General features: G+C 40.4%; 1 protein-coding gene across 7 annotated transcripts in view; it reads left to right on the top strand.

Annotated features, from left to right (window-relative positions):
- Positions 1-332: 332 nt before the first annotated feature.
- The window catches only part of LOC129771504 (nuclear hormone receptor FTZ-F1-like), a 443987-nt gene continuing 426649 nt past the window's right edge, over positions 333-17670 (top strand). Inside the window, exons 1-2 of one of the 7 annotated variants that reach the window (XM_055775226.1) lie at positions 333-350; positions 1097-2977. In XM_055775226.1, coding sequence (XP_055631201.1) covers positions 2146-2977 — 832 coding nt within the window. In that variant the 5' untranslated portion in view covers positions 333-350; positions 1097-2145. The other 6 variants (XM_055775224.1, XM_055775225.1, XM_055775223.1 and 3 more) reach the window with 6 other exon arrangements.

Here is a 17670-nt window from a genome sequence, read left to right as displayed (position 1 = left end):
CCACAGACTACGCGACGGGATGGTGAGGCGCAAATGGGGTGTTGTGAATGGGGTGTACCAACGGCTGTGTGTACGAGAGAAAGAGAGAGGGACGAGAGGGAAGTAATCATCGCTGGCCGTGAAAATTTTTTGACCGTCCGGCGGCTCTAAAGCGTCGCTTGGCTGTGTGTTAGTGGGCGGCTGACTGTCTCCACGCTCTCGATCCCATTCGTTCTGAACGAGATTCTGAGTGCAGCACAAAAAAAAATCAACAACAAATAGGGGAAGTGATGCTTTTGCTGTTCGGACGCGCAAATGACAAGAAGAGCCGCCCGTTTTCTCGCGGCTCGCTGGGAACGAACCAGAAGAAAGTGAGTTTGTTTATATCCGCACCGTAAGTTGATGGAAGGACAGAGTGAAGTGTATATGCCCTGGAGACGCCCGCCATGAGAGAGTGTAACGTTACAAGTGGTTCCACATGTTGGTCCAGTATCGGGCTGATTAAGCGATTCGGAAGAGGAATTATCAACGCAAAAGCGCCCCGAAAGGTGGAGGAAGTGAATGATTGCGCTGAAGGTTGATTATGAATTCAATGTCAGTTGATGTAACCGAAGCGAGAAGCGAATATTTTTGGGGGATCCGCGTGAGCATGTGTTGGTCGAAGTGTTCGGTTGGTTGTGTTTTGGCCGCCCGAAGCAGCGCCGCGATAGAGTTCTAAGCCGCAAAGTGTTTAGAATGCCCCAGCGCTTGGATGTGTTGAGGTGAACTTGTGATAAAACCCGTGATGGTCGTGGTGACCATGGATCCCCCAGTCTGGATGTGACAGTGAGTGTGCGTCTGTCTCGCTTGTGCAGTGAGAGTGAAGGAAAAAAGGCACAATTAAGAACGAGTGTAAGTGGCCTAAAGACCTATATTCGAGTGAAGTTTTGATTATTCCCGAAATTTTAGTGTAAATACGCCTGGGTTTGGCGCGTTTCTTCGCGTGCGGTGATAGTGAAAGTGACCTACAGTCAGAATTCGTTCCGCTTCTGGAAGTGGATGACGCTGAAACTGTTGACAGCCGTTTGAAGTCACGATATTCTGGAATAAGTTGATTTGCCTTTTTTCCATTCTGCAGTTTTTTGCAGGTTTCGAATTAGAAGAAATACAAACACAGTGCTCTGTAAGAGGAGAATCAAAGGAAATCTGTGCATATGTGTAAGTGCGCGTGCAAGCGAAGAATACTGCGAATAAGAGTGATTTTCGCGATCATTGCGAATTCATAGAATCGAATCAATTTGTGTGCGTATGATTATTATTCGCGAATATCGCTTCCTGATACGTCGAAGACTTTGGTTTTGTATGCAAAATACAGCCGATTGGCGAGTTTTGCTGACGTCCAAATTCGGTGTGACCATGACACCAACGGTGGAGGCGCCACATTGCGTCCTGTCGGTGTGTTAGTGTGCATGTGCAACGACGGCGATGGCCCAAAATCGCTCCAGCTGCGACCCTGTAGCCGAGTGACATCAAGCTGCGTATTTTGATACCACCCCCGCAACCGAAGCAGAGCAACTTCCGCTCCCACTAGTGACTCTGTGCAGCTACACATTTTACCGCTGCTGCTGGTGTAAAATTTGGTCAACCAATCTATGTGCTGTTCCCTGTTGCATCTGTGCTCTTTCTTCGACCTTGAACTATATACTTGTCTTGCTTATCTCGCCCCATTGTGCTTCTGCTGCTGCTGCATCTCTTCCTGTTGCATCCCGGGAATCAACGATCGCCTGAGCGTATCCAGTGATTGGAGCGCAATAGTGCATATTTCGGAAACGACCCTCCGCACGGATGTGCATTTGTGTGCTTATATGTGTGCGTGTGTGGGCTGGAACTAGCAGCATCCCCCAACAATCTGGGGAGGTTTTTGGCGCTGGCCAGCTCGAAAATCTCGTTATCATTCAGTCAAGTGCTACCTGATGGAATAGGGCTAACAAAGTGTCTCGCGTACTCGAATCGTTAGTACAAAGATCCAAAGTGTTCAACCCAAGTCCGTAGCGAAAAAAAAGCTCCCCCACTTAGTGAAGTGTTCAAGTGATAGAAAAGAAAATAATAGTTGTTTAAAAAAGTAACATTAGATTTTGTAATACAATCTAAGCTGTGTGTGAAATTTCCCCAAAAAAGTGAAATAAAATGCACGAAGAGTCCTCCCCGACGGCGACGAGTTCCTCGACAGCTTCCAAGCCTACCAGTATCGTGTACGCCAGCATTAACGAGGCAGGCGGCAGTGGCATTGGCGAGGGTGGACATTCGTTGAATGGCAACCTTCTCATTACGACATCGCCGATCCAAGATGCAACGTCATCGCTGTTCGAGTTGGTGCAACAGCATCACCAACCGCCGCTCCAGCATCAAACGCAGCATCATCAACAGCAGATTATGACATCCACCCAACCGATTCACACTACTAAAATCATTATCACCAACAACCCGCTGATCAGCACCTCTACTAGTCCAGTTGGAGTTCGTTCCCTCCAGCATCATCACGCTATGCATCAGCAACACCAGCAGCAGCAGCAGCAACACCACGTCCAACCGAGCTCATCCACGAGCGTAATGGTCGGCTCGGGGACGTCGTCGAGGACTGCTGTCTGCTCCACTGCCGCCGGAACTACCACCATAGTCATTAACACAAACGAGCCACCGTTCGATGCTGCGACAGCGCTCCAGCTGTCCTCCACCCTAGAGGCTGAAACGTCCGGAGCGTCCGGTGGACTGCTGGCGGACGTCGGCTGCAGCTCGACGGCAGCAACTGCCCTCATCGATCTGCATCCGTCATCTTCGTCCAGCAGCACCACCGCTTCCCCACCCACCGACCGTGGGGCGGCAGGCGGAGGAATACATTTTCAGGAATTGACCGCTACCGCTACGAGCAGCGCCAGCGGATCGTCCGACGGCGTCGGACTGCACGAGCCGATCGAGATCAAAATTCCATCGGAGGGGTCCTTCACGGAGGGATCCGATGGTGAGTAGATTTTTTTTTGTTCATAATGAAACATAAACTGCATTCCCTTTCAGTGATGATGATGATTGATTTGTTGTTGTTGTCGATGTATTTCAAAGATACTTCTTTGATAGTAATACAAAAATGATGACAATTAGAATTAAGGTACCTTGTATTAAGAGGCGTGAAATGTACCCTAGTTAATAAACACTAATTCTTCCATGCGCGTTGAACTAGAGATGGGCAAAACAGTTCACTTTGATGAACGGTTCAGTCACTAACCGTTCATCTAAGTGAATCAGTTCTTTTGAACCGTTCTTTCGCTCTTTCGTTCAGCGGTATTAAGAACAACATAGAATGTTAGCTGGAATCCACCACCAATAGACAGCTATTAATTGATATCGTTGGATTGGATAGTATACGTATGGGATTTATATCTATCTATTTATATTTGAAATTTAGTGGGGAAAGATAAGCTGCTTCTTCTTTAAAAGTAGAAAACTGTATGTGAAAATATAATAATCGGCCGACAAAAGTATATGTAATAATTTGATGCGCACAAAGTATGCGCAATTTTTCATATTTTCTGTTTGGACAACACACAGGTTCCATGCAAGATCATATTTCATAATGCTCATTTAGAGAAAAAATTGAGCGGCGATTTTTACTAACAATCAATCATACAAACAATCACGATAACACGTACACGCAATAGGCCAAAAAATGGATTGATAGCAATGAAAAAACTTTTTTCTCAACTTGCCCTCACTATTAGATTTTATGTTTACCCAATTCATGAATCGCCGCAGCTTCCCCCAGCTTTTTTTGATAATCAGGAAGTATATGCATGTTACTCGGAATTGAAAGAATACATGAAATTGAAAATATATAGTTTTCCCTTTAAAACTACGAAAATCTAATTTAATTTTTAACCTGAAATTGAGTATACCTGACCAAAAAAAAACCCTCCGTTACATGCATTTTGCTCATAAATGACAATATCGTTTTATGTTTCTTAGAAGCGTTTTCGTTATATTTATCCATTCTGTCCAGCGAAAATCAGTTCTGCTGCACTCGTTCGTTCGCAAACAGTTCGTTCTCAAACAGTTCACTCTCAATCAGTTCGCTCTCCAACAGTTCACTCGCAAACCGTTTTTCCGGAATCAGTTCGTTCACAAACCGTTCACTCGCAATCAGTTCGTGGGGAGAACTACCGTTCTTTGAAAAATTATAGGAGGTTGTGTCCAAGATACGACCGCTTTGTTGATGTAGAACTACACTGTTATTTTATATAAGTCGCCATACATTGGTGACTTGAAACTACTAGCAATATCAACACTTCTCATCATTTTGCGCTATTCTCAAAAGAAACGCTTATGTTAATATTACTAGCCTCGAAAAAAGTTGCATTACTTTCTCATGCTCGAGGGAAGCGCAGCTGTCACCCTTAGTTGAGCAGGTTTTGCTACTGGCAAGCGAAACCTAATCACATACAAAATTCCAGAACGACATTTACTTTCTTGGTGACTAAACAAGCGAAATAAACTCTTTTTGTTAAAAACAACCTCGAAAACAGTAGCAATGCTTCATTATGATCAATATAAGCTCAAATGCAATCCTAGTTGAAGGCAGTTTTGCGATTGGCACGCGTACCCAAATAACTTATAACATTCCAGTAAGACATTCAAGATGCTTGGTATTCCTCAAATAATATTTTGGCGCTCAACCTTATCGCCTGCTTTGCCATAACGTCAGGTTAATGCATTGATGCATTCTCAAAGGCACCAACGAAGCCCTTATGATGACGGAAAACAAACAATGTTAACAGCTTGGAAAAGACTGAATTATGCCACACAGCTTGTTCTCTGCTGTAACACCCATCGATGCGAATTCGCTGATGAGTTTGTCAAGAGCGACCGCCTTCACCACCAGCGGGGGGAGCTTGATCTCGGTTGCTGCCTGGGTAACGGCGTTTACATTTTCGACCGACGCGCCGAAATCGAAAAACGAACAGAAAAACCAAACGACGATATCCAAGTTGGATTAGGGGGTCTCCGTAGCCACATTGGTTGCGCGTTCGCTTTGTAAGCGATCGATCGTGAGTTCAAAACTCAGGGCCCTCATTGACCATCTTTGTGTTGTTACAGAATAGCTACGTCCACGTAACAATCAACAGCGATAGAGATCGATCCACGGTCGAAATTAGATCGATTCATCCATACAACTGCTCTGCTTTGCAAGACACATCGGGCTGCTGTTCTATAAATAACTCAACAATGATCAATCAACTGTCTCCGCTGTCCGGTGGTCTAACTGGATAATGGAAGAACGGAAAGAATACTCTTACGCCTAAATGGCTTCTGTGTAAATGTACCATATGCAATGGTATAGAAGGAATACTGGCGAATGGCAACTGTGTAATGTAATGTGCTATAATTATAGATATGATAACCGTGTGACATGTACACGATTAAAATTCGGCTCTGTTACATCTAAAATGCTAATGAGCCTAAAATAAATAAATGGGATAAAAAAAAGTTGGATTACCACTGGTGGGGTCCAATATTAGATCAAAGTGCAGCGAAAGCAATGAAAGTTTGCCTCAGCGAGATCCACTGTTTATACTCTAGGCAAGTATTATTCCCCTTCATTCTTCTACCTTTTCCTTTGTTCACGGAGACTTTAAATCCTACGATTTCCCCTGCGTTGGTCGTCGATAAGTTGCTCGTTATTGACAGCTCTGTTCGGGAAAGCACACAAATGTATGGGAAAATGGAAACGCTTAAAGTTTTCATGAATTTTAACCATCTACAAACCAGGGGAATCTAATGTATAGCATATTAAACAAATCTTAGGGAATTTCCGATTCGTTTAGTATGTAAATCGCCAAAATCCGTTCGCGACTAAAATAGTTAATAACGTTAACTTTATTTCACAAAAATGTGACCTGTTTTCTGATTTGGCACCTTCAATGAAAGACGTAGTTCTACGTCAAAAAGAACGACCGTTCGTTCACTCTTCTCGGCGAACTAGTTCTTTCGTACCGTTCGTGAACGATTTGCCCATCTCTACGTTGAACTCATTGTGAATTCTCATTTTATGAAAGTACTAGGATAAGTTGTAAATGGATGCAATGGAATTAAACTCTAGTTGCACAGAATCTGGAATCATAAAATCAGCTCTATTTCGAAAGGGTTGTGATGAAATAAAAATGTTTCAAAATTAACAAAATGCAAAAAAAAACATTTGGTGTTCACGAAATTGCAGAGTTTTCTCTGAATACCCCGCATCAAATTCATCAGTCTGCTGTTTAAACTGAAAACCACATTCCAGCCCTTCATTTTTTCTACACCCGGGATAACCCTTATACTCTTCCCAATGTTTCTCGATTGGGTGGAGTTAGGTGGGTTGAGGTCCTTTACGATGAAATCTACATCCTTTTCACGATAACGCTGAGGTACTTCTCGGCTTTCAGGACACCTTGTCAAATTTGGCCGGAACCTCTTTTTGTATACTTCAATGTTCAGTAGAATACGTCTTTTCAGACACTTTTGCATGTATATCTTTGGGTCGTTTTTTCTTCCGCAACTGCAAATAATTCTTCAGAAAAAAAAAATTCTACCAGGTTTGTCTACGAAAATTAACTTTATCTTATTAGTGACATCTCCTCAATCTGTTGCCTAACAGAACTTTTGCACCGGAAACCGCCCAAAACTAAATTTCAGGCCCATTCTTCGTTCATTAGTAAGCATCCTATGTTCAAGCTTAGGTTTTAACCTTTCTGTTAGCTTCCTCGACTTCTAGAGCCTGTTTTAGTGTTCGATTAGTTTGTTTGTTGGCCCGAAGAGACAATAACCTTCTCGCTGAAACTGAAACAGGTCACGTTTTTATGAAACAAAGTTAACGTTAATAACTATTTTTGCCACTAACGGAATTTTGGCGATTTACATACCAAACGAATTGGAAATTCCCTAACATTTGTTTGATATGCTATAAATTACAATCCCATAGTCTGTACATGGTGAACTGATGAAAATTGGAAGCACTTCCATTTCCTCATACATTTGTTCTGCCCATTTGTGTACTTTCCCGAACAGAGTTGTCAATAACGAGCAACTTATCGACGAGCAACGAAGGGGAAATCGTAAGATGTAAGGTCTCCGTGAACAAAGGAAAAGAAATAGAACGAAGTGAAATATTTGCCTAGAGTATAAAGCCAGCGCTACACGATGCTACGAGCCCCCTCGAATGCTGAACGCTCGATGATTCGACGCATCGTGTAGTCGACTGACGAGCTACGAACCTCCAATGTCGAGTGTCGAATATTCGCGTTGGAAGGTAATCCTTTCGTTGTGGATTGCCTTCCAACGCGAGTGGCACGAGTCAAAGGATTTTAGTCATTCGTTGATTCGGCACTCGATGACATTCGATACACCGCTACACGATTCGTCCGAATTTATCTTTGACAGATTGGTTTGTTTGCAAGTTTTAGATGAAGGAACTATGAAATTGAAAATTCAAAATATTCGGCAAAATATTGCAGTTTAATAATGTTGATTTCAAGCATTTTTAATTTACAGCCCGATATCAGTACAATTGCTACGGCAGCAATTTCAATGCTCGCATCGTCATCCAGTATCCTAACGTTTTTGATGGTAAATAAAAACAATAAACATTCGATCCAAATACTCGCCGAATGTTTGGACCGAATGCATCGAATCGAACATTCACTTCACCGTGTAGCAGCACATTCGTCACCACATTTGTCGATTCATCGAGCCAAATGTTTGAGTCCAACATTCGAGTGAAACGTTGGACGAATCGTGTAGCGCCCGCATAAACAGTGGATCTCGCTGAGGCAAATTTCCATTCTCCGTGAGGAAATCGACTGAACAACATTGTTGCTGGGCGAGCTGGACGGCGAGAAATTGAAGGCCTTTCTTAAGGCAACGGGGTGGAGGAGTCATATGATGGATAAAATTTTCCTAGGGCCTTTTTGAAGGTTAGAGACGAATGAACTGAAGAAGTTTAAAGTCTCAAGCAAGGAAGGAAGGCAAACTTTCAGTAACGTTATGTATTCAAAGCAATGAATATCGCTTGTTCTTCCTTGTTTTGCGTCATCACATGTCTTCGATTCGGATTGAGCTGTGGACGCGACCAAATTACTCACTCGCTGATGTCTCTAGCATTGCAATAATTGCATCAAACTGACGCCATTGCATTAAGGTTCTGAGGATCATCAAGCTAGGCTATCGTCAGCTCACAAAGAAAATAATGTTCTGGAATTTTATCAGTTATTTGGTTTCGCATGACGGTAGGAAAACTCTCTCCACAAAGAATGACAGCTAAGCTAATCTAGACTGGCAATACTAATAGAAAGGGCTTTTGTTGAGAAGAGCGCAAAACAGAGATAAGTGTGTGTATATTTAGTTGCTTCAAGCCATCGATATATGGATATTTGTTTGCGTACGTGCGTGCTTCATAACCCGTACATAAAAATAGTGCATCTTCGCTACGCTGAAACCCCTTTTGTATCTGCTCCCGTATGCATTGGCCCTGTAACGATGTAACAATCGCCTAATTTTTTTATGCTATGTTTGACGATTGTTTGGTGTTGCAAATTATGCAGTCGTAATGATAAATGAGGGACTTAGAATGAAAGGGGTGTAAGTGATTTGATCGTTTTCTCTACATCGACTCTCTCTTCTGGTCATAACTTAGCTGCAAATACATTCCCAGTTGTATTTGACAATGTGGAAAATAGGTCAGAACCTCATCTATCGGATTGTATAGCGAACTTAAATTGGAACTTTTTTGCAGTTGAGTTATTAACTAAAGAAAAAGTTGATGAAGAGAAATCGATCAAGTCACTTACACCCCTTGCATTCTAAGGCCCTCAAATATAAACAAGGAGGGGAGATAGCGGGAGGGAAATATTTATGCTAGTGTATTGGTAATGAATATCTGCTGAGGCAAATATTCAGCCTTTTCCCAAGCAGTTAATTAACATTGTTTGTTTTCTGTCATCAAGGCATTGAACTGACGCTATGGTGAAGCAGGTGTTAAGGTTGTGCATCAAAAATTTTTTTGGGGAATATCAAGTGATTCAATAAGTTATATTAAGTGATTAATTTATTTGGACTCGCGTGCCAGTCAAAAAACTGCTATCAACTAGAATTGCATTTGCGCTTATCTTGATCATAATGAGGCATTGCTACTTTTTTCGAGGTTGTTGAGATTAACAGATTTAATTCGTTTATTTTGTCACCAAGAAAATAAATGTCGTTCTGGATTTTGTATGTGATTTGGTTTCGTTTGCCAGTAGCTAAACTTTCTCCACTAAGGATGACAGCTGCGCTTATCTCGAGCATGTATTATACTGCGAGCACAAGAATGAATCATCAAACAATTATCGTCAAATGATTCTATAATAAAAAAAAACATTTCAGGGCGACCAAACCGGTAGAATGGTTATTTTAAGAATTTCGTAGCATTATAAAATAATATCCGCAGTTATAAACAAGCGACTTGAATTAAACCACAGCGTAGTTCTACGTCAACAATGCGGTCGTGTCTTGAACACAACCTCATATAACTTTTTTCCTTCATATTTCTGTAGTTTAGGCATCTAAGAATATACCCTAGAAAGGACTTATCGAAAATGCTATTATATACCGAGCCATTTTAGATATGCGGTATGTAACTTGGTACGTCTATAACAATAAACTTCAAACTCGTTTTTCTCGAAACAAGTTTTTTCAAACTGGCGTACACGATATCTCAAGTTCTACTGAAACGATTCATGCCGAATTCATATGGGTACAATCTGCAGGCATTTCTTTATCGCATGAACCTCTAAAAAATAATATTTTTTTAAATTTTAATATTTTTTTAAAATCTTGAAACGTAAGAAAAAACCTTTTAAACCGCATTTTGTTTCTCAAACGGCCGTTATTTTGTCAAAAAAGAAGTTTTTGACTTGTCCGAGGTTCATGCGATAGCGGCATCTTTACTGTTTCAGAATCTGTTTTGTTTCAGATAACCAGAAGGGCTGGAATCGTTTTCGCCACGACACAACTTTTTTTGCGGCCTCTCACTTCATCAACAGTTGACTATTCTTGTTATGAATATCTGGCGTAGTGGTAACATCCGTACCTCTCACGCTCAAGGTCACGAGTTCAATTCTCACTCCCGACATTCTTCCAAAAATAGAAGTTAAAAGTGACGAACCAGCCAAATCTGTTGAAAGTCACTATAAAACAGTAAAAAAAAATTTTTTTTTCGCCGTTCAATTTTTGTTTTATTGTAAAAAGATAAATGAACAAATGATGACATAATGGATAGTAAAAATATTATTTGTTTTATTTTTACGGAGCTCGAAAAAACGTCGTGAATTCGTGTCTCTACATTAGAATACCCCCCTAATATCCAGGTGTTCGACCATAATTTGTAATAAAGCAAAACATTTTCACTAGGAACAGTTTCAACATAGTTCTCTCCAGGAATATCATTTGTTAAATGACCAATTGAAAATGGAATCATCCGGCGTAAGGTTTCGAAAAACAATAAAAACTGAATTATTGGAGAAAAATTCGCCTTTGAAGACTGCGAATGCGAGTTTTAATGCATTATTGTTATTTTAATTTTAACACTATGATAAGTAATGTGAATTAATTGTGCAGTTTTCATTCAAGAAATATAGCCATGAATAGAGCAACAGTGATGAATGATAAATTATAAATTAATTACACTGCGTTTCACAACTATAGAACCACTCATTTTTTCTGAGTTTCCAGAGATATGTGAAAAGTCGGTTGAATTGAAGTATATAGTGTAGAACACAATAACTATCTTCATTTAAAAAACTGGCCATTTGAACTTTATTATTGTGTTCAGGTGTGAAACAATTAAAAAAACCTAAAATTCCAGTGTTTCATAACTATAGAACCAGGTGGAAAAACTCTCACTCCTTTACAAAATTAACATGAATTACAATAAGTTTTTAATTCGTAGATCATCTTTAGTTCTCAATCAGTTCATATAACCCATTCGGGGTGGTTTTGACAAAGCTGCACCATATTGTAGTGTGTATCTCATTCTACGCAGACGATTCTTCTCGTTTAAGCTCTTCAAATCACTCATACTGTTTGTAAGCTACATTGACTATTCGTACAATCACTCCTCATAAGTTCTTGATAGGGTTTTGATCTGGTAAACAAGCTGACCAGTCCAGAATCTAAAGCCCCCATTCAATAAACCATGCCTTGATTTTCCGAATTTTATGAATTGATGCCAAATTACCCAATTATCACGGAGTTTTTGATACAAAAACAGAAGTAAATGATTCAAAAGTACTTTGTTGCACTTCTGACTGTTCATTCGTGTTGATGGTGAGCTATCTAAACCAGGCGTTTTTGAGAATATTCTTCACAAACCATAAAAATCCCATCTCCAGAACTGCGGGTCCAAAAACTAATGGTAAAGCTAATGCCATGGGTTTCACTCTTCCAGGAGAACTTCTCTGATAACAAGAAATCCAAATTGAATAGAAATGCTTCATACCGGAAGAACTTTCGGAACATGTTATGTAATTTTTCTAGTCGTAACTTTGCAGGCGGCAGTTTGATGGTTTGAGGAAGATATTTGCAAAACGGCCTGGTTCAGATAGCTTTTCATCAACACCAATGTACAGTCAGAAGTACAATGAAGTACTTCGGAATCGTTTACTTCTGTTTATGGATAAAAAACAACGTGATAATTGGGTAATTTGGCATCAATTCATAAAATCCGGAAAGTCAAGGCATGGTTTATTGAATAGGGGCTCCAGATTCTGGACTGGTCAGCTTGTTTACCAGATCAAAACCCTATCAAGAACTTATGAGGAGTGATCATACGAATAGTAGATGCAGCTTACAAGCAGTATGAGTGATTTGAAGAGCTTAAACGAGAAGAATCCTCTGCGTAGAATGAGATACACACTACAATATGGCGCAGCTTGGTCAAAACCACCCCGAATGAGTTATTTGAACTGATTGAGAACTAAAGATAACCTACGAATTAGAAACTTATTGTAATTCATGTGAATTTGATGTTAATTTTGTAAAGGAGTAAGAGTTTTTCCACCTGGTTCTATAGTTATGAAACACTGGTATTTAAGTTTTTTTATTGTTTCGCACCTGAAAACAACAATAAAGTTAAAACGGCCAGTTTTTTAAATGAAGATAGTTATTATATCCTACACAATATACTTCAATTCAACTGACTTCTTACATATCTCTGGGAATTCAGAAAAATGAGTGGTTCTATAGTTGTGAAACGCAGTGTATTGGCCCCTATTATGTAATTCTAGGTGAACAGAACTTTGCTGGTTAGTTCTATTTTGCTGTTATAGATACAGTCGGGTGAAAGTTGTCGGCATAATTTTTCGAGCTGTTTGGTTTGCTTGTTGCATCTCTGGTATTTTGCTTTGGGGGAACATTTCGGCACCGTTTCAAAATATGAAATTCGTCGACCTTCGAGAAAGAACTCGATTCGATACGATTCTATCGATTTAAAAAATACGAAATTTTGTTAGGTGTGAAAGTTATAGGGATCGAACCGACCGTTCGATTGAATTTACATAATAGGGTCCAGTATTTTCGATAGAGGATCCATATAGCTCTAGGAAATTGAGGGATACAATACTCATCTTGAGTGAATTTTCATGGAAAATAAATGCTTTGTATGTTAATAAATGACAATCTCCTTAAAAAAAATCAACAATATTGATTGATGAGACTTTACAGAAAATAATCTATTACTTATCAATTGTTTAGTAGCCGATAATTATTTTTATTTTATAGAATAATTTATCATTGGATATTTAACCTATGTTTTACCTTTAATTAACACGTTAAGCCCCGCATCGGTCCCTAGGGGCCGACGTCCCAAACCCTCTGGATGCGGGTTGAATGAATAGCGCAGCAATAAAAATTCGGGCTTCAACTTGTTAATTCTCCTATACTCGAGCATACAGCCTCACAGACAGATAAAATTTTGTTTTGAGGAGGCTGAATTAAAAGTTTTCTGGAGTTTTTTTCATTTCATTATAACTTTTACTATTTAAAATAAATACAAATAACGTCTATAAATACACAATAGCAATATCACAGAGATAAGCACAGCCTGTGATACCGTTCGCGAGTTATGATTATGATTTTACGCGTAAGTACAGGAGAGTTAAAACGTTATTTTCTTCTCTAGTACTATATTCATTTTCTAATGACTTTTTGATACAGTCAACGTTGGTAGACCGCCGCCTAACATTTGAACAATTAGTCGCCCGTAATGCCCAAAAGTTTGGCCACCCCTGACATATACTCTCGTGTATTTCGGGACTAATTACTCGTAGAATTTATCGTATATAATGTCGTCCGGTTTTATTAATACATTTTTCTAATAAACAATTTTATTGAAAGCGAAGTTACATCTTCAACGCTTCCCAATATACTATTAATAATATAGGGTTGGGGAAAAAGAAATGTCGTATTTCTGATCGAAATTTGACGCTTTATTTAACATACTTAAAATTATCAAATTCAAGTCAAATATACACCCTTTTGTTCGCAAACTTGGTGCCATTTAGATGGCAACTTCATTATCCCCACCTTATAACCCCAGCACACCCCCCCCGCCCCTCCTTATTTGCAAAAAACTCAGACAGCCAATTTTCGCAAGCCTCTTTTGAAGCCAACTTAGTATCACCAAGAGCGTTTTGCATGGACCGGAAGAAATGATAATCACTTGGAACCAGGTCCGGACATCTCACCCGAGCTCCCGTAGCTTCTGGCGGGTCATCAACAATGTGTGAGGCCGAGCGTTGCCCTGGTGGAAAACAACACCATTCCTATTGATCATTTCTGGCTGCTTCTGGTCAATCGCCTGCTTCAAACGGTCAAGCTGCTCACAGTAGAGAATCGAATTGAGGGTCTGGCCATAGTTGAGCAGTTCATAGTGGATGATTCCCATTATTTTTCACAAGAGAATCTCTGAATATTTTGCGTTCTTTGGAATAGCCTCTGAATAATTTTTCTGGTCTCAGCATCAAGTTGCAAAAATTATGTTGGCCTGCGTTGTTGGAATGAACCGATTCTCTACTTCCAGAAGTATCCAGTGCAGAGTCGTTTCCAATATTTGATGCTTATTATGGTATTTTCGCCTTAGTTGTTGCTCACCCTGGTAGATGATTGTTTTCATTTCGAAGCTCATCGGAAGTGGACTCCATGGATATCGCTGTGGGGGCCGGACAGAGTACGATGAAATATTCGGCTTGAGTGTAGTTGACTACAATGACATTGTTTCTATTGACACAGATGACGTCCCATTATACACTCGCAAAGTGCAATTTCTGTGTACGTTTCTTCTCCTTTGCGCTACTCATGTATACATTCTGCATCTTCTAAGCATCATAACATTTTGGGGCATATTTCTTGTGGGCCTAGCTACTAACATTTTATGCAATGAAGATCAATGATATCATGATATCCAACTTCTTTCATGTTTGTTCAAGTAGAGAATTTCGCTATGAACGAACTAATCTGATTGCCAGAGTAGGGAGATACACCTTGGCATTTTATTTATATATTTATTTATTTATTTACAATTATGCTCAATCCATCAAAGAAGTTAGATCTGATTCAAAGCAACGTGGTCGCTGCAAAGTCAATGTCATAACGACCCAACGATAATCCTGAATTCATCAATAAAGATTCATTAGAGAAAATGGACGATGCAAAAAAAACTCTTGTAATTTATGTAAACTGAACGGAATTCCATTGAAAACGACGTATGTTATATTAAGATTGCCACACTAAACAATCAATCCATTCACTCGTTTGATGCCTGGATTGTGTCACGTACTTAGCAACCCACGTCTCAGTTTGAAAAATGTTTGGTCGGATTCTTTCGGTTTTTAAGAACGGGAGTTCAATATTTCGAAAATGTTTGGCATACAACTATGTTAGTAATATGTAACCGATTACTCGCGGTTGGCTCGAGGTTAGTATTACAAGTGTTTTCGTAATTGTGATGTTGCTGTCTCCAATGCTCTGTTCTTGTGCCCTACACGGGATACTTCCTACTGGGATGCAGTTGACCATTAATCAGCAACGCCCCCCTAGTCTGCACCCCATACCTAGCGTGGTGCGTCTTCTCGACTCGAGGAATCCACGATATAATGGTCACTATCCGGCACACACATCAGCTCGTGTAGAGTTGTCATGAGCGGTACAACCTTTGGCTCTTGTTGAATGATCAGTGGACTGCACAACCTTTGGCCCGTGTATCTGTAAAGAGCGTGTGTGTATGTATTGCCGCGACTAAGTAAAAGTTTATAGGTCGGATAGGAGGGATATGAAACAGGGACACAACGAAGGAAACATCATTAAACGTTGACATCGGCGTTTCTGAGGAACAGGTATTGATGAAGCAGAAGATCAGGATCACGGCTACCTAAGATATCCCGGACGGGGATATCCGATTGTCTGCCTTTCGCTCTCAGTTCTCTAGAGCGAGCAGATGCGCGTTTAGGTTATAGTGATTGGACATAATCCTAGATATCACGCGAACGAAATCACGACCTACATTCAATCCCTTAAACCAAGCTCTCGTCGAGACCTTAGGGATAATCGTGTGTAACCAACGACCGAACTCATCTTCACTCCACATGCGCTGCCAACTAACGAGTGTGTGCTGACGAGGAATGTGAAAAAAATCGTTATAAGCAATTTGCCTTTCAAGAAGTGTGCCTTCTGAAGCGCCCACCTTAGCTAGCGAGTCCGCTTTCTCATTCCCCGGAATCGAGCAATGAGAGGGAACCCATGCTAAGGTAATCTTGAATAATTTTTCGACCAAAACACTCAATTGTTTGCCGAAGCGAGTGGACCCGTTTATGAATGAACCGTCAGTAAAGAACATTTTATCAGATCCAACTTTCCCATATTTTTCCGAAAATATCGACGGAATAACATTGGAGCGTAGATGATCTGGGATTCCATGGATTTTTTGTCGCATGGACAGATCAAAAGTGACTGAGGAATTGCAAAAGTATGGGAAGCAAACTTGATTGGAGGTGCCTGGTGAAGGGTGCACGTCGTGGGTAAGGTACTCATGGTATAAAAACATAAAAGTTGACTGAGGAGTCAGTTGAAGTAGATTTTCAAAGTTATCAATCACCAATGGATTCATGATCTTGCAACGGGTGAGAAATCTGTAGGATAATTCTGTGAACCGAAGAGTAAGTGGGGGTTTTCCTGCCTGACAGTAAATTGTACAGGAAATTATTCAGAATTGGCGAAAGTCCATGATTATGAAGTTTCTCTGAGAGAATTTCCATGGAAATTGAATCAAATGCCCCTTTGATATCGAGGAAAACGGAAGCCATTTGTTCTTTGCGAGCAAATGCGATTTGGATTTCAGAAGATAGCAGCGCGAGACAATCATTTGTCCCTTCACCTCGGCGGAAGCCAAACTGCGTATTTGACAGCAAATTGTTCGTTTCAACCTTCTTGTCCAAACGAAGTAGAATCATTTTCTCTAACAATTTATGAATACAGGATAACATTGCAATCGGCCTATACGAATTGTGATCGCAAGCCGGCTTGTTGTCATGTTGTCAAGTCATGCGGGACTATATCCAGCTCCAGAAACGTGTTGAACAATTTCAGCAAACGCTGTTTCGCCAAGTCGGGAAGATTCTTCAACAAGTTCAATTTAATCTTGTCCGACCCCGGAGCTGAATTGTTACATGAGAGGAGGGCAATTGAGAATTCAACCATCGAAAAATTCTCATAATCGCCTTGGAGCGGAATGTCTCGTACGACGCTTTGTGCAGGAACGGAATCGGGACAAACCTTTCTTGCACATTTGAAAATCCAACGGTCAGAGTATTCCTCACTTTCATTTATATGGTTCCAGCCACGCATTCTCCTAGCCGTATTCCGAAGAGTACTCATAGCTGTCTCCCTTGACAAACCATTGACGAACTTCCGCCAATATCCACGCTTTTTTGCTTTAATCAAGCCTTTTAGTTTGGCTTCTAGTGCTTGGTACTTTCGAAACCATTCCACTAATCCAGTTTTCCTGAATTTTTTGAAAGCGGATGATTTTTCAAGGTAGACCTTTGAACACTTGTCCCACCAAAGTGATGGAGGACGACGTCGGAAAGTGGTAGCAGGAACACGTACAAAATCTTATTTATAAAAATCTTGAAGATCGGCCACGAGTTTGGGAACAATCAAGGTGATATTCAAAAGCCATTTACCATTACTACAGATCGATAGATTAAAAGGCGTTTTCTCGTGCTCTAAGTCTGATATGTACGTTTGGCAACAGGTTGAACTGGGAACTGATTAGGAAAAACCCGAACTTCAATCCCTACTACCGCTATTCCAACTCGCATACAGAGACCATCAATCAGAACATATGTTCAGTTTTTCTAAAACCCGTTCTTATTCGCAATCATTGATATTTTAAATGTAACGGTGCCACTGTCCTCTGTGCACATGTCAATAGTCATTCAGTCGTTCATTCAGATCATTCAATGGATATTTGAAAAGATTTCTTCCACGTCAGGTGTTCCTGAACCTACAACACATACCGCTATTTTGCATTCCTGTTCATCGACAGCAAAATCGATTGAAAATGCTCACTCACACGGCGTACTCGCCTGTGTACAA

Source organism: Toxorhynchites rutilus, chromosome 2 (assembly GCF_029784135.1).
Source record: "Toxorhynchites rutilus septentrionalis strain SRP chromosome 2, ASM2978413v1, whole genome shotgun sequence".
Taxonomy (NCBI): Eukaryota; Metazoa; Arthropoda; class Insecta; order Diptera; family Culicidae; genus Toxorhynchites; species Toxorhynchites rutilus.
Note: the sequence above shows the minus strand (reverse complement) of the source record. Positions and strands in the feature narration are given on the sequence as shown.